General features: G+C 46.1%; 1 protein-coding gene across 1 annotated transcript; it reads left to right on the top strand.

Annotated features, from left to right (window-relative positions):
- Positions 1–19,186: 19,186 nt before the first annotated feature.
- Positions 19,187–24,343, top strand: ASB6 (ankyrin repeat and SOCS box containing 6). Its single transcript, XM_033137983.1, has 6 exons — positions 19,187–19,308; positions 19,829–20,010; positions 21,553–21,659; positions 22,748–22,856; positions 23,023–23,109; positions 23,646–24,343. The coding sequence occupies exons 1-6, from the start codon at positions 19,205–19,207 to the stop codon at positions 24,326–24,328; spliced, it is 1,272 nt and encodes a 423-aa protein (XP_032993874.1). The 5' UTR covers positions 19,187–19,204; the 3' UTR covers positions 24,329–24,343.
- Positions 24,344–25,780: the final 1,437 nt, after the last annotated feature.

The following is a 25,780-nucleotide window of genomic DNA, read 5'->3' as shown; positions in this document are numbered from 1 at the left end:
AAGGAGTCTCAAAGTGGCTAACAATCTCCTTTCCCTTCCTCCCCCACAACAAACACTCTGTGAGGTGAGTGGGGCTGAGAGACTTCAGAGAAGTGTGACTAGCCCAAGGTCACCCAGCAGCTGCATGTGGAGGAGCGGAGACACGAACCCAGTTCACCAGATTACAAATCTACTACTCTTAACCACTCTTAACCACTACACCACACTGGAAGACAGGAGTGCCTGGCGTGCTCTGGTCCATGGGGTCACGAAGAGTCGGACATGACTAAATGACTAAACAACAACAACATTAGTGTTGCATATAGTGTTATGTTAGGAAGAAAAGAGGGGGAAAGAGGAATGGTGTATGGGGTGGGGTGGAAATGCTTCTGTTCTTCTACTTAGTGTATATGTGGGGTTTTGTGCCAGCATCACTTGTGTGGGTTCTCTTACTATTTGCTTGTTGTATTTCCTTGGTGGTGAGAGAAGTTGGGGGTGGTCTAGGGTGTGGTTGGTTGTCTTTGGTTAGCTGTAGTGAATTTGTTTTTGTTTGTGAGTGGGGTGTGTGTGTGTGTGTGTGTGTGTGTTTGGATCAGGTTAGCCAGATTGATTCGTATGCTGTCAGTAGATTCTTCTTGTTGTCTTGTTTGGTTGTGTATGTGAGAAAGGGGAACCACATTGGCGTGAAGGCATCTTATTTTGTTTGTCCCCTTGTCAGTTTCAGTTTATTGGTTAGTTAGTTTTTTCTAATAAGGCTGTTTCCCATACTATTTGATACCATTGGTCCATGCTTACTCCTGACAGGTCTCTCCAGTGTCTGGCTATGATGCTTTTGGCTGCTGAGAGTAGGTGGGTTATGAGCTCTTTATGATGTGAGTGAGCATTATTATCTTGGAAGATGTTCAATAGGGCCAGTTCTGGGGTTGACTTCTAATACAGTACTTGCTTAGTTATTTTGCATGTTTCTTGTATGATTGATATCCAGAAGAGTTGGATTCGGGGACATTCCCACCACATGTGGAGGTATGTGCCTGTGGAGCATCCTTATTTGTTTGTCCAGAGGTTATATGAAAAGTATCATGCATCTTGATTTGCTTACACATTTTATATATTACAGTACGTCTTCCTATTAACCATCTCTCACTTTTCTGCTCATCTCTGCCCATCACCTTCCTTAGCTCTGCTTTTCCAAGTGGATCTGTTGCAGTAGATGTCAAAAGCAAGCTAAGTTCCTTTTTTAAATTTAATTTTTATTAATTCATTTTGTTTAACAAAAAAGAAAAGAAAAAAGTAACAAAGTATTACAACTGCTATTATACAATATTACTGAATAAAAGTTAACATCCCACATAGTCGTATCTGTATCTTATTGTTTATATCTTAAGAGAAAACTAAAAGAAAAAAAAGAAAAAAAATTAGAAAAAGAAGGAAAAAAACAAAAACAAAAAAACCAGCCAGGCATATAATTAGATAGTCCATATATCCACTTACTTATACATACCTATATATACCTAGACTCTCTTACCTACATATACATAACAAACTTAACTTGACAAAAATTTAATTTCACAAATCAGACTTCCTGTCAAATCACCATGCGTCTACCTCTCTTATTATTGAATGTAAATCAAACAATTCTACTTCGTTCAGATATTTTCCAGTACATTCCGCCATATTATATATCCATCTTTCCCCAACTCTTTGCCTTTCCTTTAGCACTCAAAAGCTGGCATGGAAGTAAAGTTGTTATTATACTTTTGGGCATATTTCTTGTATATATCCCATTTTTCAGCAAATTTTTGTTTAGATTTTCCTCTGAGATTATTAGTTAGTAGGGCCAGTTCCTAGCATGCACTTGAATCCTGCTTGCAAAATGTGGCATTTGGAAGGCACCAGACACTCCTTCCTTCCTTCTTTTCCAGTCCCCCACTTTAAAAAAAACCCTAAAAGCCCCCCCCCCATCACCTTGTCTGATTGGGGCTGTTTTTAATTGCACCTTTCAGGGGTTTGATTTAAAGGCAAAACCAACCTAATATGTGCTTCCTAAGAAAACATGGATTGTAGCCAATGCTACTCTGGTCAGACCCATTGAAATCAATGGGCATGACTCATTTAGGCCAATAATTTCAATGTGTCTACTGCAAGTAGGGTTTCATTGGACCCTCTGCAAACCAAAACACGGATGATCCTTCAGAATTTGTGTTTTTCTGAATTTTGCAATGCAGTTCTGCAACCATGTAATATTTATCTCCCCCAAAAAGTATTTTAAAAAAATGAAATAATTCACATGCTGCTGAACTGCAATCAGCTCTAGGCAAAGTGCACATAAAATGCATGTGATTAGTGTAGAATAACATACAAAAGTACATTACATTAGAGAGAATCACTTGCAAAATTGCATATAAAAATGTGAATAGTGAGAAACATTAGCATTACAATGCTGATCAATTTCCATGAAGATAATTCACAAATTGATTTGGAGTTCAGGGGGAGACCTGATCTTAAGATGGGAAAAATGAGAAGCTGAGTGAAGTCGAAATTGTCAGAATTGCCCATTCCTATCGGACACCTTCTTTGGAACAAAAATGGACACATTTGCTCATGCCTTATCATTCCCTACACTATATCTGCCAGGGAGGGAGAGAATTGTGGTTGTTTTTGGAAATGGGGCAACTTAAGTGAGAAAACACAGATATTTGCAGGATATGTGGAAGCCACAAGATTGATGGGAAGGCTCTGTTTCCTTCTGAAAATAAGAGCAAGTCTACATGTGACATACATCAGACTTCAAGTGGCAGAATCTCAATCTGATTGCCTTTCAAGGTGTTCTAAGACAGTTCTCTTTTGGAGGGTGTGTGTGTTGCTGCAAGAGAGGCTTAGGCTAGCCTCGCCCATCTCAGGATGTTTTCTTCCAGGGAATGAGAGGAGGGCTTCCTGATGGGTGGAGTGCCGTGGAGCCAATGATGAAAGGAAAAATCTGGTCACGGAATCCTATATTTGGAAGGAAGGCTCGCTTGTGATTCTGAATGTCAGATGAATTGCATTTCTGTCCAAAAGAGGGCAGGAGGAAGCCGTGAACAGTGATCATAATATCTTTGCATCACAGTACTTGGGGCTTGTTTTTGCATCACAATATGTACCGGTATATATTCAGGCTAAGGTTGCCAGGCCAGAAGCACCCCAGACCCTGAGATTTCAGGGCCAGGATTTCAGGTTGCCAGGTCTGAAGCAACCTGAGACCCTGGGGCTGTGCCTGGTGATGTCACCTGAGGCCCTTCTATGTGTCCCACCTCCCCAAGAGGTTCGGAGGGTGGCAACAAGAGAACAATGCTTTTCTGTGGTGGCTCCCTGATTGTGGAATGCTCTCCCCAGCGAGGCTCACCTGGCTCCATCATTACATGTCTTTAGATGCCAGGCAAAAACATTCCTTCTTACCCAGGCCTATAGCTATTAAATAATCTATGGCCTGTGAAAGTGTGGGGGAGAAGAAGAAGAAGAAGAGTTTGGATTTGATATCCCGCTTTTCACTACCCGAAGGAGTCTCAAAGCGGCTAACATTCTCCTTTCCCTTCCTCCCCCACAACAAACACTCTGTGAGGTGAGTGGGGCTGAGAGACTTCAGAGAAGTGTGACTAGCCCAAGGTCATCCAGCAGCTGCATGTGGAGGAGTGGAGAGGCGAACCCGGTTCCCCAGATAACGAGTCTACCGCTCTTTAACCACTACACCACACTGGCTCCCAGGAGAGGACTGTTATTATGATTATTTTACTATCATGCTGCCTGTCAGTACACGTCTTACTATGTTTTTCTTAGGTTTTTATCATTGATTTTTCATAATGTGTTTCTAATGTTCTACGCTGCCCTGAGAACTTTCGATAAAGGGCAGTATATAAATTAAATAAATTACTTTTATTTTTATTATTAAGAACCATTAGGACTAGAATCTTGCTTTACTGCTAGGGGGAGAGTCATAGCTCAGTGATACAGCACAGAAGGACCCAGGTTCCATTCCAGGTACAGCTGGGAATAACCCGTGCCTGAAACCCATGGCGAGCCATTGCTGCCAATCAGTGTAGACAATACTGAGCTAGATGGCTCAATAGTTGGACTCAGTGCAGGGCAGATTCCTATGCTTTCTACCTTGGTTGAGCTCCTCGTCTCCCCTTTAGCCAAACTGTGTGTTCTTTGCAGAAAAAATGGCTCCACTGCCTTCTCTGCACACACACATTCCTTGCACCCTCCCCTCCCCACTCGCAATTCTTTTTTCTCTTTCTTTGCCATGGTTCTGTGGTTCTGCTGTTTTCCTCACCCCACCACGTCCTCTGTCCCTCCTCGATTTCCCCTTCAACAACGAGATGGGGTGTGGGGGGAGAGAGAGAGTGTATCAAAGCGGGACATATTGGATCCAGATGTGTGCTCTTGTGTGCGAGCCTTCCAGTGATTTAATTAAATTTCCCCAGACAGCCAGGAGGGGTTTCTTAATGATCAAATTTCCCTGGCTCTCTTCCTAAAATGCCCTCTCTTTCGTTCTCTCTCTCTCTCTCTCTCTCTGCCTCCCTGATGGATCGCCAAAATGCATTTTACTCAGGCCCAAACTGTCTTCAAGTTTGCAATTCTTGCCTGGGGCCAGAGAAAACCGATAGGATCAGGATAGTAACCTCCTGCCCAGCCCTTTCTGCCCCGCTATTTCTGCATTTGTAAGGTGAGCTGGGTTATTTTGCATGATAATACCCTTCTTGTTTCACTCTGGAATTCAGAGTATATTTCCTGGGGTGGGGTGGGGGGCATGGCATGGAAGTACATGGGTCCCTAAAGACAGACATGCATCATTTCATCCCCCCCCCCCTTTTTAAAGGGCATTGCATGAAAATGATGCCTGTTTCAGAAATACAATGCACATACATATCACACAGAAAAGAACATCAGGAGACCCTGCAGAATCAGGGCAACAGGTGTCCATATAAGTGCAGCATCCTGCTCTCTCACTGGCCAAAAAGATGTGCTTTATGGGAAACCTACAAGCAGGAATTGAGCACACGAGCCCTCTCCCCTTCTGTGGTTCCCAACAGTGGCATTCAGAAGCAGTTTTGGCCCAAAATGGGTGTGGCCTACACTTCACTCAGGCCAATTTCCACACAGAAGCACACAGGTGCACAAATCCTTTGCTTATCAACTGCTCCATCACCTCTCCCCACTAATCAAATGATATATCTGATGACTAGTGATGGGGGGGGGGAGAGAGAGAAGTTCAATTCTGCTCACATTTGAAGGAACCAAACTAATTTGTGCTTCCTGAAGCCACCTCCTTTGAATGCCCTAATTTTTCAAGGCAGTTCACCAGCCAAGTGTACAGTGGTGCCTCGCAAGACGAAATCAATTCGTTCCGCGAGTGTTGCCGTATAGCGGAAATTTCGTCTTGCGAAGCACGGCTGGAGGAAGCACGGTTTTACGAAAAAGCAAAACCGCAAAACGTTTTCGTTTTGCGAGTCACGGCCAGAGGAAAATTCATTTTGCGAGTCACCCTTTCGTTAGCGAATGCCTTTCGTCTAGCGAGTTTTTCGTCTAGCGAGGCATTCGTCTTGCGAGGTACCACTGTATAAAAATGTATATGTTAGGAAAAAGGTATGCCTAAACATGTGCGCACATACACACACACACACACACACACACACACACACATATATATATATATATATATATATATATAACACAACACACCAAAAATGTATTACATTAGGGGGGAAATTATTTGCAAAAATAGTGTCCATCAGGCAAAAAATTAGATGCAAGTACAATGGTACCTCGCAAAACATTTTCGTTTTGTGGTTTTTTTCCTGTAAAACCACGCTTCCTCCGACCGTGCTTCACAAGATGAAATTTCCGCTATATGACAACACTCGCGGAACGAATTAATTTCGTCTTGCGAGGCACCACTGTATATGAATGTGAGGAGAAATTTTTGCTGAAATGCTGGCAACAACAAAAAGGGCAAGCACAGTGGGAATGCGGAGAGCTGAATTTATGACTGGAAAAATGAAAAATGGAGAGAAACCTAAATTGACATTTGCACTGATGACCGATGGAAGATTTCCCTCCTAGAAAGTTAATAACGGCTTTGGAAAGGGAGCACTTCCCAGCCTGGGAGGAAAGGGTTAACCCATATTGATCCAGAGCAGACCCCAAAGTATAGTTAGCGGAGTAAAAACTTAAACACAATGCAGGGTTCCTGAAAAATAACTTGGGAGGCAACCAACCTCATCCAGTAGGCAAATAAGCATAATGGTCACAAATCCATATTCTTCAGGATTGGCGCAGTCCATAAGAATTCCATTTGCAGTATACTTTAAAAACTTACACTAAGACTAAAACCTTAACACTTAAGCATATTATGTACAAAACACCACACCAGAAGAGAGACAGAAAGTGAAACCCAGGCTCCTTCTGGCCAATTATTATAGTCTGTATGGCCTGGACAGAAAAAGATAACAGAACCAGTTTGAAACAGCTGTTCAGCTTCTTTGAAGTTATAACCCAAACATCAGGAACCTTCTGCCTGTTTCCAGGCAGAATAGAAGCTTGCTGGTTAGCTTGAAACCTCCAGCTTGCACCAGCTTTTTTCACACAGAGAAGCTTCCAGAACCTTCTTGAAATCATAGAATAGAAAAGATCTCTACACTTTAAACCAATACTTTCTGTAACAAAATATGCCAACCTGACACCCTCTCCTCCCCAAACCCCATTTCTTATGGTATGGTCCTGATACTGTAATCACAATCAAGGTGACAAATCTGGCATGTTTCAAAAATTAATTTATTCCTTCAGGGATGTCAACAATGACAAAGCTAGAATAAGTCAGCTCTCCCTGTCATTGGCTCTTGCACCACCATACCCTCCAACATTTCTCTGATGAAAATAGGGATGTCCCATTCCCGAATGATAATTCTACTATTTATACCCCACACATCTTACTGGGTTGCCCCAGCCATTCTGGGCAGCTTCCAACATATATAAAAACATTACAAAACATTAAACATTGGGGGGGGGGGGAGACTTCCGTATGCAGGATTGCCTTCAGAGAGCCAGTGTGGTTAAGAGCGGTAGACTCGTAATCTGGTGAACCGGGTTCGTGTCTCCGCTCCTCCACATGCAGCTGCTGGGTGACCTTGGGCTAGTCACACTTCTCTGAAGTCTCTCAGCCCCACTCACCTCACAGAGTGTTTGTTGTGGGGGAGGAAGGGAAAGGAGAATGTTAGCCGCTTGGAGACTCCTTCTGGTAGTGAAAAGCGGGATAGCAAATCCAAACTCTTCTTCTTCAGACGGCTCAGAGGTCAGATAACTCCATACCCTCCAACATTTCTCCAGTGAAAATAGGGACATCCTAAAGAAAACTGGGACATTTCTGGATCAAATCAGAAACCGGGACGGCTTCTCTAAATCAGGGACATCCGTGGGAAATAGGGGCACTTGGAGGGTCTGCACCACTGGCTGTTGGGCTTGCTGACTTTCACCCTATCAAGTCCACCAAGACTTGTTTCATTATTAATAATAACACAGGGCAGTTGTACCCCAGCTACCACCCTAAGTATCATCATGAAGAAAGCCTGTTAAGCCATTGCTCCCCCTAATTTTCTTTCAGCTTAGCTCTCATTCTGCATCTTAGCACCCAAATGGCTCCACCATGACACCAGAAACAGGGAAGGCCCCACAGCTGCCAATTGTCCCTGTTTTCCAGAGACAGTCCCGGATTTACAGAAGATACACAGTTTCTGCTTTGATCTGGAAATGTCCTGCTTTTCCTTAGGACGTCCCTATTTTCATCTGAGAAATGCTGGAGGGTATGGAGTTATGTGACCCGCGAGCCAAGGAGATAAGTAACTATACAACCTTTATAAGACATCTGAGGGCAGCCCTGTATAGGGAAATTGTTTAATGTTTTATTGTGTTTTTATGTATGTTGGAAGCTGCCCAGAGTGGCTGGGGCAACCAAGTCAAATGGGCAGGGTATAAATAAAACTACTACTACTACTACTGAATACAGGCATGTCCATCACGTAGATAATGAACTATTGGTAGATCACAGGACATCTGTGGTAGATCACGGTAGATTTCTCTCCCCCGTCCCCAGAAAAAGCTTTGGCTCCCCCCCCCTAAAAAAAGCTCAACAATTTTGCCTGTCAATAACAATGGGTAGATCACAGCCAGTATTTTTATAATGGGAGTAGATCACAGTCTCTTGGGAGTTGGACGTGCCTGGAATAGAACATCCCTATTTTCATTGGAGACATGTTGGAGAGTATGAGCTGGCTTACACAAATTCATACTAGAACACTCTCTGGGACTGAGAGTAGGCCACCATAGCATGTTCAGATTCTCTCAACACCCCCCTGTCTCTCTGAGAAGTGCCCCCACCACTGACTGCATCCAACAATTGCATTTGCCTTCTTGGCAGGAAGTTCACATGTCTTCCAGGGATCAGCTGCAATCTTCCTGATGATCGGGCCCCCCCACCCCCCGTTTCCCATACGCTGAGTCCCCAGCCGTTAATAAAAATGCTTTCATTGCTGGCCCTTAAACGCCTGACCTTTCACATTGGACTGTTGAATTTCATTCCATTGCTGTTACTTCAGTTTGTGAGGTCATCCTGTTCGTTGTGGAAAAAAGGAAGAAGAAAAATTCTGATCCTCTCCTGTGCTACTTGTTCGCTAGAATGTTATATTGGAATAAAGCCGCAAACCTTTCCTGTCCATTCTGAAACATCTATACAGAGCCAGCCCTATCTAGCTGAATCCCTCTCCCTTAAAAACATACAATAATCTCTACACATCACTTCTTTGGCATAACCCCCAATTCTCATCCCTGATAGAAAATAAGCCATGCAGTGTGAAGTCAAGCACAGAATAATGCAATGCAAGAATTGGAGCATGCTTACTCGGGTGTCAAGCTATTAGAGTCAATGGAACTTTCTCACAATGCCCTATGGGAAGCCCACTCTCCCCATTTGTGATTCCCAGCAACTGGCTATGGCTCTTCCTCCCAAATAAAATAAGGTTCCAGTCCTCATGGCTCTAAATAAAGAGGTGGCCTAAACAAGAAGTGCTTATACTGAGCATTTGGTCCTTCCAGTTCAATGTTATCAACACTGACTGGCAGCTGCTCGTCAGGATTTCAGATAAGGAATCTTTCCTGGCTCAACCTGGCAGAGGTGTATCCAGGGTTCCTTTTGCCCTTGGCAAGGAACTGTATCCCCCCCCCCAAAAAAAACCCTGCTTTACTGCAATAGCCACATTAGAAATTACTACATTTTACGTGACTTAACTACTTGAAGGTGGGACGCGGGTGGCACTGTGGTCTAAACCACACAGATCCTAGGGCTTGCCAATCAGAAGGTCAGCGGTTCGAATCCCCGCAACAGGGTGAGCTCCCGTTGCTTGGTCCCATCTCCTAGCAGTTCAAAAGCACATCAAAGTGCAAGTAGATGAATAGGTACCACTCTGGCGGAAAGATAAATGGCATTTCCATGCGCTGCTCTGGTTCACCAGAAGTGGCTTAGTCATGCTGGCCACATGACCTGCAAGCTGTCTGCGGACAAACACCAGCTCCCTCGGCCTATAGAGTGAGATGAGCGCCGCAACCCCAGAGTCGTCCGCGAACTGGACTTAACTGTCAGGGGTCCCTTTACCTTTAAGTACTTGAAGAAGAAGAAGAGTTTGGATTTCATATCCTGCTTTATCACTACCCGAAAGAGCCTCAAAGCGGCTCACAATCTCCTTTCCCTTCCTCCTCCACAGCAAACACTCTTTGAGGTGAGTGGGGCTGAGAGACTTCAAAGAAGTGTGATCAGCCCAAGGTCACCCAGCAGCTGCATGTGGAGGAGTGGAACCCGGTTCCCCAGATAATGTGTCTACCGCTCTTAACCACTACACCACACTGGCTCTTGAAGCATCCAGTGTGAGGGCAAGGCGAGGAGGAAAGACCAAAAAATAAAATAAAATGCACACCTTTGTGCTGCTGTGTGCTGGAACATTGAGAAGTTGTAACAGCAGTGGGCCATTGCCACTCATATAGTCTGATAGGTTTTTGCGGGTGGTGGTGGTGGGCCTGTGCCCCCTGCAGGGTCTGGTTTCACCAACCCCTAAGAATGGCTCTGCTACCTGGGGATACCATTGGGGATTAAACCCAAAGGAAGGAAGCAAATGCTCTAACCACTGAGCTATTGGTCCTTCTCTTTTCCTCCTGCCTTGGACATGGAAGGAAAGGTTTCACAACAGCATTTTCAGAATAATGCTGAATCACTCAGAACGCTTCCATTTCTGCCCTCTTGTCCACTGGGAATTTGCCTGAGTCTAAAGAATAAAACCAGCTCGTTTGATTGCAGATGGGGAGCAAATGAAATAAAAGGCAATCAAGTTCCCTCCCTTGGCTTCACTGTCCAAAACATAGGAGTGCCTGGAAATTCCAAGTCTGTGATGGAAAGAAAAAGGCGAAGCCAGTGAGACTCCTACTCCATTAGTCAGTATTGTTGCCAGCTCTCCTCCTGGCAGGGCTCCTGTGCTCTTAACAGCCTCTGAGCAGTAGAGAATAGGTCCAACAAATTTCCCTTCATGAATGCTGCAATGGGCCTGTGGAAAAGCCAGAGGGATGACAAGCCTCTTGTATCTTTCTAACAGCTGTGCAGAAATGGCTTTTCAAAAATATACCTGTGAATGAAATAGGCTCAAATTATTCTACATGGCCCCATTTATTTTCAGGCTGTTTCACTCATCCTGCAGTTAAATGCAGTGTCTGAATCCCCATTTGGTGTCATGGGGGAGCACCTAAATTATCGGCCCTTTACCAGGAGGGAGGAACCTCTGGTCTGAGGGCCAAATGGAGCCCCTCCCCCAAGCAACTAGCCCACTGTCCGGTGTTGTTTTTCTTTCCCACTCCACCCCCAACTTCAACTAGCCCACTGTTGGTGGCCAGGCTGTGGAGGATCAAGCCCACCTCTTCTGGGATCCTGAATCTGTCCACGCATCAAGGGGAAGAGGCTAGGGAGAACATAATCAGAGCATTAGGTCTATCTAGCTCAGTGCAGCCTGCACTGGCTGGCAGAAGCTCTCTGGGGTTTCAGGCAAGGGATGTTGGGATGCAGTGATGGGCATCAGTTTGAGCAGCTTTAGAAGAGGATTGAAGAAATTCATGGAGGAGACGGCTACTAGGCACGGTGGTCATGTTCTGCCTCCATGGTCAGTGGCAGTAATGTTTCTGGATACCAGTTGCTGGAATCTACAGGAAGGAAGAGGGCTGTCATGCTCAGGTTCTGCTTGTGGGCTTCCCTTTGGGGCCTCTGGTTGGCCACTGTGAGAACTGGATGATGGACTAGATAGGCCATTGGCCTGATCCAGCAGGCTCTTAAACCCCACCTGGAAATGCCAGGGGTTGAACCTAAGACCTTCTGTATGCAAAGCATGTGTACTGCCATTAAGATTACTCTTCTCCCAAAAAGTAAGACACTAGCCCTCAAAGTTCTGAAGAAGAGACTGAATTAAATAATAGCATAGGAACCTGCCTTACACCAGGTCGGGCCCTTGGCCCATCTAGCTCAGTACTGTCTACACTGACTGGAAGTGGCTCTCCACTGTTTCATACAGAAGTCTTTCCTAGCCCTACCTGGAGATGCCATTGGAGGTTGAGCCTGGGACCTTCTGCACCCAAAGCAGATGCTCGGCCACGGAGCTATGACCCTTCCGCTAAACAGAGAGCAAGATTATAGTCTTCATCATTCTGAATAAAGGGCTGAATTAAACAGGAACACTGGAAAGTCCCATATACCGAGCCGGACTATTGGTCCATCTAGTTCAGCATTGTCCACACTGACTGGCAGCAGCTCTCCAGGGTTTCAGGCAGGGGATATTCCTAACCCTACCTGGAGATGCCATTGGGGACTAAACCTACGACCTTCTGCACACAAAACGGATGCTCTGCCACTGAGCGATGGCCATTCTCTAAACTGTGGCTCACTTTCTTTGCATTCAGGAGAGAGAGAGGGGGGGGGGGCAAAGGCCCTGCCATGGTGCCCTCAGCACTTTTCTGACCAGGACTTAAGTAAACGTCTCTGAAAAGCTATCCAGTTGTCAGGAATGTAGTAGAAAGATAAATATGGGGTTGGGGGTGGGGGAGGCTGGGAAACACAGTTGGGGTGTGATTGATGCCTTCCTGAAGTTCTGTTTGCCTCTCTGAGCAGCCTTAGGGGTATGGGTTCAAATTACTCAAAAGCCCCTTGACCTATTTCCTCCGGCCCTAGAAAACTAACCTCAAGGCAGAAGGCAGTAGCAATGCTGAGTATTATCATGGGGCTTTATTGCAGACAACAGACCCTTCAAATATTTGGTAAGGATTTTATAACTGTTGGCAATTAATAACATTAATAAAAAAATACACAATAATGCAACTGAAAAACAGAATTGCAATACTAAACGTATACATAGTTGTCTAGCCTCGATAATGGACTGGATGAGAGCCAACAAACTGGAGCTCAATCCCAATAAGACGGAGGCACTGTTAGTGGGCAGTTCCCTAGACCGGATGGTTGGGAGGCTGCCTGCTCTTAATGGGGTTACATTCCCTCTGAAGGAGCCGGTACGCAGCTTGGGGGTACTCCAGGATCCATTGCTGTCACTTGAGGCTCAGGTGGCACAGAGTGCCTTCCATCAGCTTTGACTGGGGGCCCAGCTGTGCCCCTAACTGGACAGGGATAGCCTAACATCTGCTGCCTATGCTCTGGTAACCTCTAACTCTGAAGATGGTTTGGAAACTTCCACTGGTGCAGAACTCAGTGGCTGAGTTGCTCACCAGGACAAGACGCTTTGAGCATATAACACCAACCCTGGCCCTGCTCAAAGTAGAGCAACCCAAGACAATTATGTAGCCATCTACAAATACAGTGGTACCTCAGGTTACAAACACTTCGGGTTACAGACTCTGCTAACCCGGAAGTAGTACCTCGGGTGAAGAACTTTACCTCAGGGTGAGAACAGAAATCATGTGGCTGCGGTGTGGCGGTGGCAGGAGGCCCCATTAGCTAAAGTGGTACCTCAGGTTAAGAACGGTTTCCAGTTAAGAACGGACAGCCAGAACGAATTAAGTTCGTAACCAGAGGTACCACTGTATTATAAAGTCTGTCACATAGATGATGAAGCAGATTTGATTTCTGTTTTCCCAGAGGGTCAGGTCTAAACCAACAAGTTCACTTCCAGGGGGAGAGGGAAAGATTTAGGACACACTCCCTGGAAGGGACGCGGGTGGCGCTGTGGGTTAAACCACAGAGCCTAGGGCTTGCTGATCAGAAGAAGAAGAAGAAGAAGAAGAAGAAGAAGAAGAAGAAGAAGAAGAAGGGGAGTAGTTTGGATTTGATATCCCGCTTTTCACTACCCGAAGGAGTCTCAAAGCGGCTAACATTCTCCTTTCCCTTCCTCCCCCACAACAAACACTCTGTGAGGTGAGTGGGGCTGAGAGACTTCAGAGAAGTGTGACTAGCCCAAGGTCACCCAGCAGCTGCATGTGGAGGAGCGGAGACGCGAACCCGGTTCCCCAGATTACGAGTCTACCACTTTTAACCACTACACCACACTGGCTCTCAGAAGGTTGGCGGTTCAAATCCCTGCGACAGGGTGAGCTCCTGTTGCTTGGTCCCAGCTCCTGCCCACCTAGCAGTTAGAAAGCACGTCCAAAGTGCAAGTAGATAAATAGGTACCGCTCTGGCGGGAAGGTAAACAGCGTTTCCGTGCGCTGCTCTGGCTTTGTCATGCTGGCCACATGACCCGGAAGCTGTACGCCAGCTCACTCAGCCGAGATGAGCACCACAACCCCAGAGTCGGACACGACTGGACCTAATGGTCAGGGGACCCTTTACCTTTTTACCCTGGAAGCCAGCAGACTCTCCATCCTTAGAGATTTTTAAGCATCCTCCCAGAGGGTACTCCTAGACCTACTCTGGAGATACCCTGGCTGCCAATAATGCACTACACAGTAGGTAGCCGTGTTGGTCTGCCATAGTCAAAACAAAATAAAAAATAAAAATACAAAAATTCCTTCAAGTAGCACCTTAGAGACGAACTAAGCTTGTTCTTGGTATGATCTTTCGTGTGCATGTATCTGAAGAAGTGTGCATGCACACAAAAGCTCATAGCAAGAACAAACTTGGTCTCTAAGGTGCTACTGGAAGGATTTTTTTTTTAAAATTTTTTTGTTTTGTCTTGTACCAAGGCAGTCTGCTGGCCCATTTGCTCAATACTGCCTACAATGACTGACAGCTGCTCTCCAGAGTTGCAGACAAGGGGTCTCTCTCACACTTTAAGGCTGGAAATTGAAACTGGAACCTTCTGCAAGCAAAGCAGATGCTCTACCCACTAACCCAGTGTTTTTCAACCACTGTTCCGCGGCACACTAGTGTGCCGCGAGATGTTGCCTGGTGTGCCGTGGGAAATTACTTTATATATAGTCAATATAGGCACAGAGTTAAATTTTTTAACATTTTCTAATGGTGGTGTGCCTCGTGATTTTTTTCATGAAACAAGTGTGCCTTTGCCCAAAAAAGGTTGAAAAACACTGCACTAAGCTACATCCCACCAATAAATTAAGCAAATATCTAGTCTCCACTAAGGACTGAATTAAATTGCTCCATCTAGCTCAGCATTGTTGACACTGACAGGCAGCAGCTTCTCAGCCCTACACTGAGACTCCTGAGCCATGTCCATGCAGCTGAGGCATAACCCTTTCCCAGACCACAAAAAGCACTCTGCAGGTGCCCCAAGAGACCATTCAACTTTAGTGTTACACATTTGCAAGGCTGGCACTGAAATAATTTGCTGCGGGAGCTCTGATAAAACCCTATCAAGCAAGACTTAAGCAGTTGCAACTCCAGCCATGGAGCTGAAGCCTGCATGCATTTAATGTTTGTAAAGAGGGGATTAAAAAATAATTATTCCAGTTCAACTGAGTCGATACAGTATCTTATCTTCCGCTGGGGAAGTCTGCCCCCTGGTGGCCACTTGGTCCTGCAGCGGTTTAAACCAAAACCTCCAGCCTGCAGAGGGCACTTAGATGAAAAGATACGTGTAACTGTGGGGAGAGCGAGAGCGAGCGAGCAATCAAGAGAGAGAGAGCTGCAGCTGTTGGCTGCAAACTGTTTAAAAGTGCAACTCAAGAGCTCGGCATCCTTCCGCTTCCTGCTAAACCGGAGGCACGCCGTGCAGGTAGGAGACGTGGGACCAATAGAATGGGATGGGAGCTGGGAATTTGCAGAGAGAAAGGTGTTTGAAATAAACGTTTTAATGGTCTACCTTGATACAGGGGTTCGTTTTGGTTTTTGCTGGTTTTATCAAAAAGGCTTTATTTATTAAGTTACTTAAAAATACAGAATTTTAAAAATCTTGCTAATCGTTAAAGTGTAAGGCTCTTAAAAAAATTAAATTGCAAACTAGGATTGTTGGAATTGCAGACTGGGGGTTTCGGACGCGCAAAGGGATTCTAACGGCATGGTGTGTAGTGGGGAGAGAAGGCTGCTCTGGTTATCCAAACTGAACGTAGTAATAATTTGGTTGCATTTTACAAAGCACTTCAGGGTGGTTCGGACGCTTCCTTCGAGAATGCTCCCCTGCCCGTTAAATCTTCCTAACAGCCTTGTGAGGTGGGCTCGTTCCCATGTTTATAGCGACTGGATTTGGAAGCAGGTGGCAGTTTACTGAGATGCTGGCTTTTGATAATTTGTACTTTGCCTGCGTTAATTTTCTTGCCCTTACTGGCAGCGGGGGCAGGGGATTGACGTATTTCTATGGGGAAAAGATAAATGTCATAAATTCATGCAGTGATGACGACAAAGCAGGTGCCACTTGAAAATAAATATTAGCTTGGCACGTTCAAACTTTTTTTAGCTTTGTTTACTAAGTGCAAGAAAAATAAGCAGGCTAAATTGGATAGCTCATTAGTCCCGGGATGGAGAATCTTTCGTCAGCCCCCGCAAGCGTGGCAGTGGCTAGGAATGGCTGGAGTTGTACTGGAGTTCAGCAACATTGGGGGGGGGTGGGGGTGGCACAGCGTTCCCCACACTTGCTCTTGGTCATTAGAATGTTTGCCCCATTCAAAATTTTACCCCAAGTGGTTAGCATTAATTGCAGTTGTCATTGGGTTGTTTTTTTTTACTGGATGTGAAAAACTAAAGTGCCTTTTCTTGGGGAAACCCCATTTTTTTATGTTGGAAGGGTAGCCTTTCCGTTTAAACCTTTCCCACGGACTTCCTCTCAGCCAGACTCATGGAGTTAACAAGCTACAGCTGCAGTGATAATTTGGGGGCAGGTCCAAACCTTCAAAGAAAAGCAAGCCTCTTGAAATGGTGCCACACTACCTACTTTTACAGTTAAAAAAATAATAATGCATGAGTGCCCCTGTACCATTTACAGGGAAGAGATTTCCTTGACAGAAATGAAAACACCAGAACTTTGAAAATAATCACGTTATGTGGGCAGGAATGGACTAGACTAGAGTGAGGCAGTGCCCCTTCGTTAGCAGCAGCACCTAATCACAGAAGCTGTGGCTTTGCAAAGTGGAAGGAAAAGGTTCACCCCCAGTGCAAGCAGTGCGGTGTAGCGGTTAGTCTGTAGGACTAGGACTGGGGAGACCCAGGTTCAAATCCCCACTCAGCCATGACGTTCACTGGGTGTTACAGTCCTATACATGCCTAAACTTAAGTCCCACTGTGCTCTCTGTACAACCTGTTTTGCTGTGGCTGGTTACAACCTTCCAAATGCCACAAATTGCAAAAAGAACCAAATAAATTATCTATAAAAAAATAATAGAAATTGCTGCCGCATTCGGGATGGGGAATAGCCATTCTGTTTTTGCGCCTGTAACCCAGGTTCCAGGAGCCATGTGGCAAATAGCTTTTCTATCCTACAGTGGACCTGCTGCCAGTCAGTTTTGGCCATACTGAGCTAGGTGTAGTTTCTTTGGGCATTGTGTAGGATCACTGAGTGGCATGGGGCCCTTGCAACTTGCCTCGTGGTAGATTAATTTTTTTTTAAAAAAAGCTTCCTTGGGTGTGTGGATCTGAAATGCAGACCCACCCTGCCCCTGGAAAGAAAAGTCACAGGTGGCCTTCTTGATAAGGAGAGGGTCTCTTTAGCTTTTTGAATGCTGTGAGATTACACCTCTTGCTGTGGATTAATTTCATAGAATCATAGGTGCAGTTAACTGTTGCAGCTTGCCCTGCTCATAGTTGTGAAGAATATTACTGTGTTATGAATGGCCCTACTACAGCTCTGATTCTATATCAACAGGGCAATGGCAGTTGCAGTGGAGAGTTCTTTTCTAGGATGGGAGGGGCAAGGAAACTTTAGACCTGTTGGGCTTAATGACTGTGCTACTCCACGTAAAGGCATGCATTTAAAGGGTGGGGGTAGCCTTCCATTTGCCACTGTATCACTCCTTCCCAAGGCAGGAAAGTCATGTCTTGAGCTACTGGTCTCTGACTCCTGGGCAGAGTGGCCCCAGTTCCATCCTGTAGCTACAGGTCCTAGCAAGCTGAGAGCAGGAGCCCTGCAAGACATCGTTTCGTTGCTATGGCATCTTAAGGATGGACCTTGGCAAAGGCTGTCTCCTTAACCTCTGACAGCCTTGCAAAATGTTCCCTCTAATGACTAGCTGAAAGGCTTACAGCTGGCCCAGTTGCCCATGTTTGCTACTTGGCAAGAGTGTCATCCAGTCCTTACCTTAGGTGAGTAGTCAGTGTTGGTAATTACAAGGCTGGGGTTGATGGGAGTTGTTGTTGGAAACATCTGAATGGCAACAGCTTGGTCTAGGTCTCGTAGCTCTGTGTGTGCGTGTGTGGCCAAACAGAAGCACAACTGGTACAGCTTCCATTTATCTTAACTGCCCCTGGTGACTTTCTGTCTGGCGTACCCCTTTCAAATGCACTATACTCATGGCAATTTACCCCCCAAGGGTTTAAAACTGGCTTAGACAGGTCCTACCTTTTTGACAGGTGAAAAAAGGGCAAGTTCCCTTTAGAGTTTGCAACCAAGGTCACAGCATCCCTCTCTCACACAGCTCTTTTAAGACGGTGCTTTTTCAAAAGCAGGAGTAGGGAATCTTAGGCCTGGGGCAGTGGAGGTACAGATCTGGCCCTTGAGGCCTCCCTGTGTGGCCCTTGGGACGCTCTCGAGGCCACACCCTCCTTGAATGATTGCGCCTGGCTGCAATTTATCCTTGAAATGTGATAACGCCTCTTGTTTCATGGATGGAGTGTGTGTGTGGTATAAAATAACAGCACAAATATAAAGCACCTTAAGGGCTGTGAGGGTGTAAGCCCAAAGCTGTGATCCAGATACACACCGACCCCATACACACATGCCTTATGCCTCACCCTCCATGCTCTGGATGGGCTGAAACTACCATTGCTTCCCCCAGGCACAGCTACAGGAGGGCTGGGCACGTTTTCCTTTAGACCCAGGCTACCTGAAGGACTATATTCTCACATACGAATATGCCCTGCCTCAGACCTTCAGGGGAGGCCCTTCTCTTGGTCCTGCTACCCTCACAGGCAGGCTTGAAGCGGGGCAAGAGAGGGCCTTCTCAGGGGCTGCTCCCAGACTTTGGAACTCCCTCCCTGGAGAAGCCAGACTGGCTCCCTCCTCACTGTCCTTCCCGCCAGTGGTGAAGACCTTCCTGTTCCAACAGGTCTTTGGGAACTGATTGGGTTTTGTTTGTTTGTTTAGGAAAAGGCCTTTTAAATACAGTAGTGCTGTGCTGTTTTTTACTATATTTCTGTATTTCAATAGATTCATTCTCATATTGTTTAAGTCCTATAGTATTATAGTTTTAATTAAACTATTTTTAAATATGTTTTAGCTTTCTGTATTTGACCTGTGTTTTAATTTGTGTAGGTCAGCTTTAGTCACAATCTGAGGGAAAGGCAGGATATTATTATGATTATTATGATTATGATTATTATATTTATTACTTAGTAGCAGCAGTAGAAGCAAGAGAAGGGTTGAAACATTGCTATGCTACCTAAATGGTTAACCTGTACTGTGGGTTTTGGAAAGGGTGTGCTAACAAGCCCTGTAGGATACATATAGTTGTGAATGACAGTGATGATTATGAAGAATTTATTTTTTGGTAGGCCGAGGAAGAACCTTTAGATTACCCCTTTTCAGTTTCCTGAATGAATCAAAGAAGGGAGTCCAGCAGAATGCCGTTCCTTCATGGCTTCCGACGGATCATCTTTGAGTACCAGCCGTTAGTTGACGAGATCCTGGAATGCATGGATCCTTTGGTGCAGGAAATGATGGACAGGTAACTGGGAAGCTGCGTCCCCGTCAGTGTAGACAGTACTGAGCTGGGTTTTTATTCAATTCAGCCCATTCTTCAGAATTATGAGGGCTAGGATCTTTGAGGGCTTTCTACAATCAAGCGGTATATAAATACCATGAAATGAACAAACGGAACCGTACCTTTCAGGGAAAGGGCCATGGTTAAGGGTAGAGCACCTTGTGTACATACAGATTGCCCCAGGTTCAGCCCCTAACCATGGTATCTCCAAGTTGGCGCATATAATATCCCCTGCCTGAAACCCTGCAGAGCTGTTGTTGCTGTCAGTAAAGGGGGGGGGTCACATTAGTTTCTCCTGCCCACTCTGGCCATGCCCACCACCGGCATGTGGGCCAGAAGGACATGTCTTCTCATTGGCACACAGCTCTTCCCTCTGAGCTGACTACTGGTCGGCTCTTAATCGTTACCAAACCACCAACCTGGAACTTTGCCCTCCTCCTATGGTCATGTGGTGGTGTTTTATTTGCCTTGTTTTCTTGTGAAGCGCCAGCCCTGTGGTAGAAGATGACAGACGGATTGCGGCACTTAATGACCTGCTGGAGAGGAATGCCAACTCTGTGTACTACCAAGAGGGTGTGAGCTATTCATTGCTGAAGATGGCGGAGTATGGGGTGGTCCGAGCCGCAGAAGCCCTCCTGCGTGGTGGGGCAGACGTCACCTTTGAAGGTTGGAGGGGGACCTGGTTTAATGCTTCTGGTCTTGCATTTATTTTAAAATTACAGAAATCGTTGGAATAACTATTTATGGAGGCTGTATTTTTATATACATTTTTTCCATGATTCCCCCCCCCTTAATGCTTCCTTTCTGGTTAGGAGCAACCTATTTTGGGTCTTCATTTCTGCTGGGAATTGCAACGCCCCGTTTTATGTGACACCATTTTAACACAGGCGACACCCGTTTTTGCGTGCATTCAAAGAACGTGTGGCGATGCACATGTGTGCGACGTTTTAAGAACCGGAACAGGGCAGAGTGGGGGCAAGGCAGGGTGGGGGTTGGGGGGGCTTATGCGAGTGATGATCCAGAATGCAACCCGAACGCAAATAGGAAGTTGCCTGTATTAAAGGCAAAAAAGGCCATTCCACCTGGCCTGATAATCCATTTTGAGACCCGGATGAGGAAGCGAAAAGTGAGGTGTAATTTTTCAATTCAGTAGTAGTAGCAGCACCCCAGGTGTCCATTAGGCTTCACCTCCCTAAGTCGCTCTTTTCTACTGTCAGGTGCTGCTGGGCTCACCTCTCTGCCATCAGGTTCCACCTTCCTTTTCCTCAAGCCCCACCCCTTGTCTCCAAAGCTCCTCCCCATGAGCTTCAGTGTTCTAAAGCTCTGGCTGCTGCGGGCTCAGGTGCCCGTGGGTGTGTGATGTCACACAGAGGTTCCTTCATAGGCTGTCTCGCTAACAACATGGCCGCCTCCCAGCTAGGCCGGTTAGACAGTTGGGCCAGGAGGGAGGGCCTTTGACTGCTGGGAGCCATGAGGAGGAAATGGGTAGGGAGATGTTTCCTGGCCTGCTGGCTCCCATATTACGGGCCTGCCGTGAACAGCAGTAAGCATCTTTCTCTTCCCCCAGTGCTGACGACAGCCTTGTTGTGTGGGCAGACAGTCCCCATATCCAAAGGACCAATGATCAGGAGTCTTTACTAGGCGAGGCAGCAGGGTGGTGCAAGGGTTAGGATGTCAGACTACAGGACCTGGGAGACCAGGGTTCAAATCCCGCACACAGCCACATGAAGCTCTCTGGACGCAACCCTTGGGGCCCAGTGTCATTGTTTTCTCAGCCTAAGCCTACCTCGCAGGGTGGTTGTGAAGATGGAACAGGGAGGGGAGAGACCTATGAACCCCACCTTGAGCTCCTTGAAAATCAGAATAACATCTCTGAACGTGCAAGGGCTCAGTGTTTCCTAAAAACCAACAGCCAGTTAGCCTGCTAGGAGAGGCAGTCAGGTGCAGTGGATATGAGTTGTGGAACTAGAAAACCAGAGTTCAAATTCCCCATTCAACCACGTGAAGGTCCCTTGAGCGACAGTTGAGCCGGCCGCTATCTCACCTGCAGCCTAGCCTACCTTGTAGGATTGTTGTGAGGGCATGGGAACCAGGTCACCTTGAGGTGCTTGGAAGAAAAGTAAGGATGTTTCAGTGTGACAAATTAACAAATTGTGCCAAATTGGTAAAAATAATAATAATAAATGTGTGTTTCTGTGTTTTCAAAAGATCCAATCACTTATTATACATCACTGCACATTGCCGTAATGCGGAACAAGCCAGACATGGTGGAGCTGTTGGTGCAGCAAGGTGCAGACATCAACCGGAGAGACAGGGTAAGCTGCTGCCATTTTTATTTTCATTATTAACATTTATATCAAACCTTATACACACACACACACACACACACACACAGAACTCAAAGTGGTGCACATGGTTCTCTCAACTCTGTGAGGTAGATCAAACTAAGAGATGCAGTGACGGGCCCAAGTTTACACCCAGTTAGCTTCATGGCCAAGTGGAGATTTGAACCCTGGTCACTCCCAGCTCCTAGCCCACCATGCTAACTGTTACACCATGCTGGCACTATTCTTATCATGGATTTGACTTCTCAGTGGCCCGCTCACAGCCATTTAAAACGCAAGCATTAAAAAATGCTGACCCAGAAGTAGCCCGAAAACAGGGCTGGGGCTGGCTTATACATTCTCTGCCAATGCATACAGGGGTCAGGAACACAACCCCCCACCCAAAATGGCCACCACCTGTATAGTGAAAGGAGCAGATGCACTAACAAAGGGAGAGGGAGATTGATAACAACATTGTAGGCTGGGGTGGGGGGAGGAATAGAGCAATAATATTGAACCATTGAGATCCTGAGCCAAAATCCCCACCCCAAATTTTGCTTATCTGTTCATAGGATGCAACGTGCATGTGGGGTTTAAAACCTTATGCTCTTTAAAAAAATGTCAGCTTTCAAAAGGTGCCACAAGGCTGTGTGTTGACTTTCACCCTCTTCCCCTTTCTAGAAAAAATAACTTGTATGAAAAATAGGATGAAAATATAATTGGTCAGAAAAGCAGGGGTTAAGGCAGGGTCCAGGTTCTCAGATTTCCTCTTTGAGTGTTGCATGGCTGGAAACAAATCCTTCAGCTCTGCTCATGCCTCTTGCTCACCCAGAGGAAGGATAGAGGTTTCCGAGTGTGTGTAGAAACTAGGTGACCATATACAGAGAAGGGAAATTCACATTCACTGTGCTGGCTGCTTTTGCCCTCTAGCCTTCCCACCACTGCCTTGTGGCCCCTGGAAGGCTGCCCAGAAGAGGGAATGCAGCCCTCGAACTAGGGAAAATTCCATTCATCGCCGCTGCTGTAAAGACATGAATAAAAGCAGCCAGTTATGTTTCCTCTATCGCGTTCCTTCCTAGGTGCACGAAAGCAGCCCCCTAGATCTGGCTAGCGAAGAGCCAGAACGCCTTCCTTGCCTAAAGCGACTTTTGCAACTTGGAGCCGATGTCAATGCAGCTGATAAACATGGTCAGTTGCCTCCACCCTCCTGGGCTTGGCTTTCCCCCTTTCCCTACTTGGCTCCTGCTTGTGGGCATTTAGTTGGTCACCCTTGAGAACAGGATGCTGGACTTGATAGGCCTGGTACATGCTCCTCTCACATTCTTATGCTCTCTCTTTTTCTCTCCTTCCCCAGGAAAGACTGCTCTACTGCATGCACTAGCCAGCAGTGATGGGGTTCAGATCCACAATACGGAAAACATTCGCCTTTTGTTGGAAGGAGGTGAGCTTCCTCCACCCCCCGCCCCACCGAGCCCTGCTGCTTCCTTTTCCAGGGGTCCAGATCCAGCGCAAAACCAACAGTGGTCTCAGAGCAGGAATGTGAACCAGGGATCAAGGCTGGCACCCTCTTGCCACCACATGGCATTCTCCCTAAAACGACCTGCCTGGGTGGGCTGGAATGATAAAAGTGCAAGCACTGATTAATCTTTATTTTAGGTTAATTGAAAGAAATACAAATAATCATGCATTGCTGCAATATATTCTCAACTTCAAATACTTCCAACACTATTCTAAACACGTTACTAAATCTCTTTGGTATTACTTTAAATAAGGGCTAAGATATAATTGTGATAGAGGGCCTTATATTTATTTTCTCTTTCTCTTCCATAGTTTGGCTTTTATTGTATTTTATGTTGAATGCTTTTAGTAAAAATTGATTGGAAAAAATAGGAAAATGGGTGGTGGTGGTGATGATGCCAAGGGTCACTGAAAAAAAGCATTAAACTGGCTGTTTTTTTTATTGTTCCTGCCCATCAGGTGCCGATGTGAAGGCCACAACAAAAGATGGCGACACCGTCTTCTCCTACATCATCTTCCTCCTTGGGGAGACAGTGGGAGGTGACGAAGAGGAGGTCCGGACCATCAACCGCTTCTGCTTCCAGGTCACTCAGCTGCTGATGACCCACGGGGCCAACCCTAGCGAGTGCCCAACCTACGAGTCCCTCACCCACCTGTGCCTGAAGAGCTTCCGGCTCCACTTTCCCCTCCTGCGCTTCCTCCTGGAGTTTGGGGCATCATACAACTGCACCCTCCATGGGCCCGCCTGCTGGTCGGGCTTCAGCATTATCTTTGAGAGGCTGTGCTCCCACCTGAGCGGGTCAGAGGACGACACCTTCTCTGTCGACCTGTTCCAGAAAGCCGAGACGGTGCTGGAGCTCATGGCCTCGAGCTCGCAGACCATCAAGCTCCCCAGCAACTTTGACATCAATCTCAGGAACCTCAGCCGGTACCACGGGAAGAGGATCTCGGACCTCTTCACCAGCCTGAAGCAGCTGGAACACTCCCCTCCTACCCTGAAGCAGATATGCCGGGTTTTCCTGCGACAGCATCTCAGACCCTGGCCAATTGACGAAAAAGTCAAGGCCCTCCCGCTTCCCAGCCTGTTAAAAAAATATATCCTCATAGACCTGAGCAGCTCTGCGGATGCGGCCATCTGCTGATATACTAAGGGGGTGTTTCAGTCTCTGAGGTCCACCAGTAAACTCTGGGCATGGGTGTTGGTCATGCACATTCACACATACATAGACTTGGATGTTTCCGAATCTGCAGCTCGACTGCTGATTGTTTCGAAGTTTGAATCAGTAAGGAGGGACAAGTCCATTTTCTGGACCTGGGTCACGACTAAACTGAATTCTGCTCAGTGTCTTCAGAAGGTTGGAGGCCTCCATTTATCTGGAACGATATACCTCGTGACTTTTCTAAATAACTGTTCCAAGCAACCTGGCTCCTAACAGGGAGCGAAGCGTCCATTCCTCTAGGTCATTAAACACGTGTTCTGCACCAGCAAAATGTTGTGCCTCTAGTGTCTTGCTTGGTTGTTTTCAAGATGCTTTGGGTTGTACTGGATAACAGTGACGTGACAAATTTAATTAAAATAAAAGCAACAATAGGCCAAGTAGCAGGAAAAAGGGGTGGCAATAACATCTTAACAACATCCTATGCTACGTTGGGTGCTGCTTTTGCAAATGGGAAGTAGCTGTTTTCATACTTGTTGCCTTATTATTTAATATGTATACTGCCCTTCATCCATAGGTCTCGGGGAGGTTCACAACATATTGTAGATTCTGTTTCTGCCCTTCAAAACAGAAGGTACCATTCCTCATGAGGCTTTCCTATGCTAGGCCATGAGCCAAGGGCAGCCTTAACTGAAGTTTTATCTAGTCCATACAGTGACTCAAACATTTTTGTGTTTTTAAAGGCAGTATGATGATGGTGACTGTTGTAAGCTTATACACAGCTATGTTAAGTGTGAGTAACTTTTTTGACCCATTGGGCCAGATCCTTATCTCCACACACACTCCTACCTGGCAGGTAACCTTGGATAAGTGGGAAGGCCACTCACCTGTCATTCACCTGACAGGGCACAAATGAAGCAAGGTGACTGATAGGCAAGGGGTCCACTTTACTAGTGTTTCCAGATGGGAACAAACTAGCAACGCAGCACCCACCCCATTCCTTCCTGATGTCACCCAGCACTGTCAACTGGCTGACGGGTGGTTCTGGTTTGGGGGAAAACAGCCTTGTTCCTCAGAAACGGTGATGACCATGTGCTCACCACCAATTGGGGAAAAATATCCATTGTTTATACGTACAAGATAGCTGAACCAAGGGGCTGCCCTGAAATGATGTCTGTTATTTTCCCACCCCCTGAAAGCATTTAACCAAACGCGCAGGCTACAAGCACACCATACATTTTAAAAAAAACAAAAACAGATGACACTTTAAACCATCACAGCTTCCCCCAAAGGATCCTGGGAACTGTACAGGTGACTGCTGTTCCCCTCAAGGAGCTACAATTCCCAAAATTCCCTGAGGAGGAGGTATTGTTATGCCACTCTGGGCTGCTCCACTGGCGTATTATCAACAGTCATTTCATCTTTTGACAATACTCT

This window comes from Lacerta agilis, chromosome Z, assembly GCF_009819535.1.
Source record: "Lacerta agilis isolate rLacAgi1 chromosome Z, rLacAgi1.pri, whole genome shotgun sequence".
Taxonomy (NCBI): domain Eukaryota; kingdom Metazoa; phylum Chordata; class Lepidosauria; order Squamata; family Lacertidae; genus Lacerta; species Lacerta agilis.
This window is presented reverse-complemented; position numbering and strand designations above follow the sequence as displayed.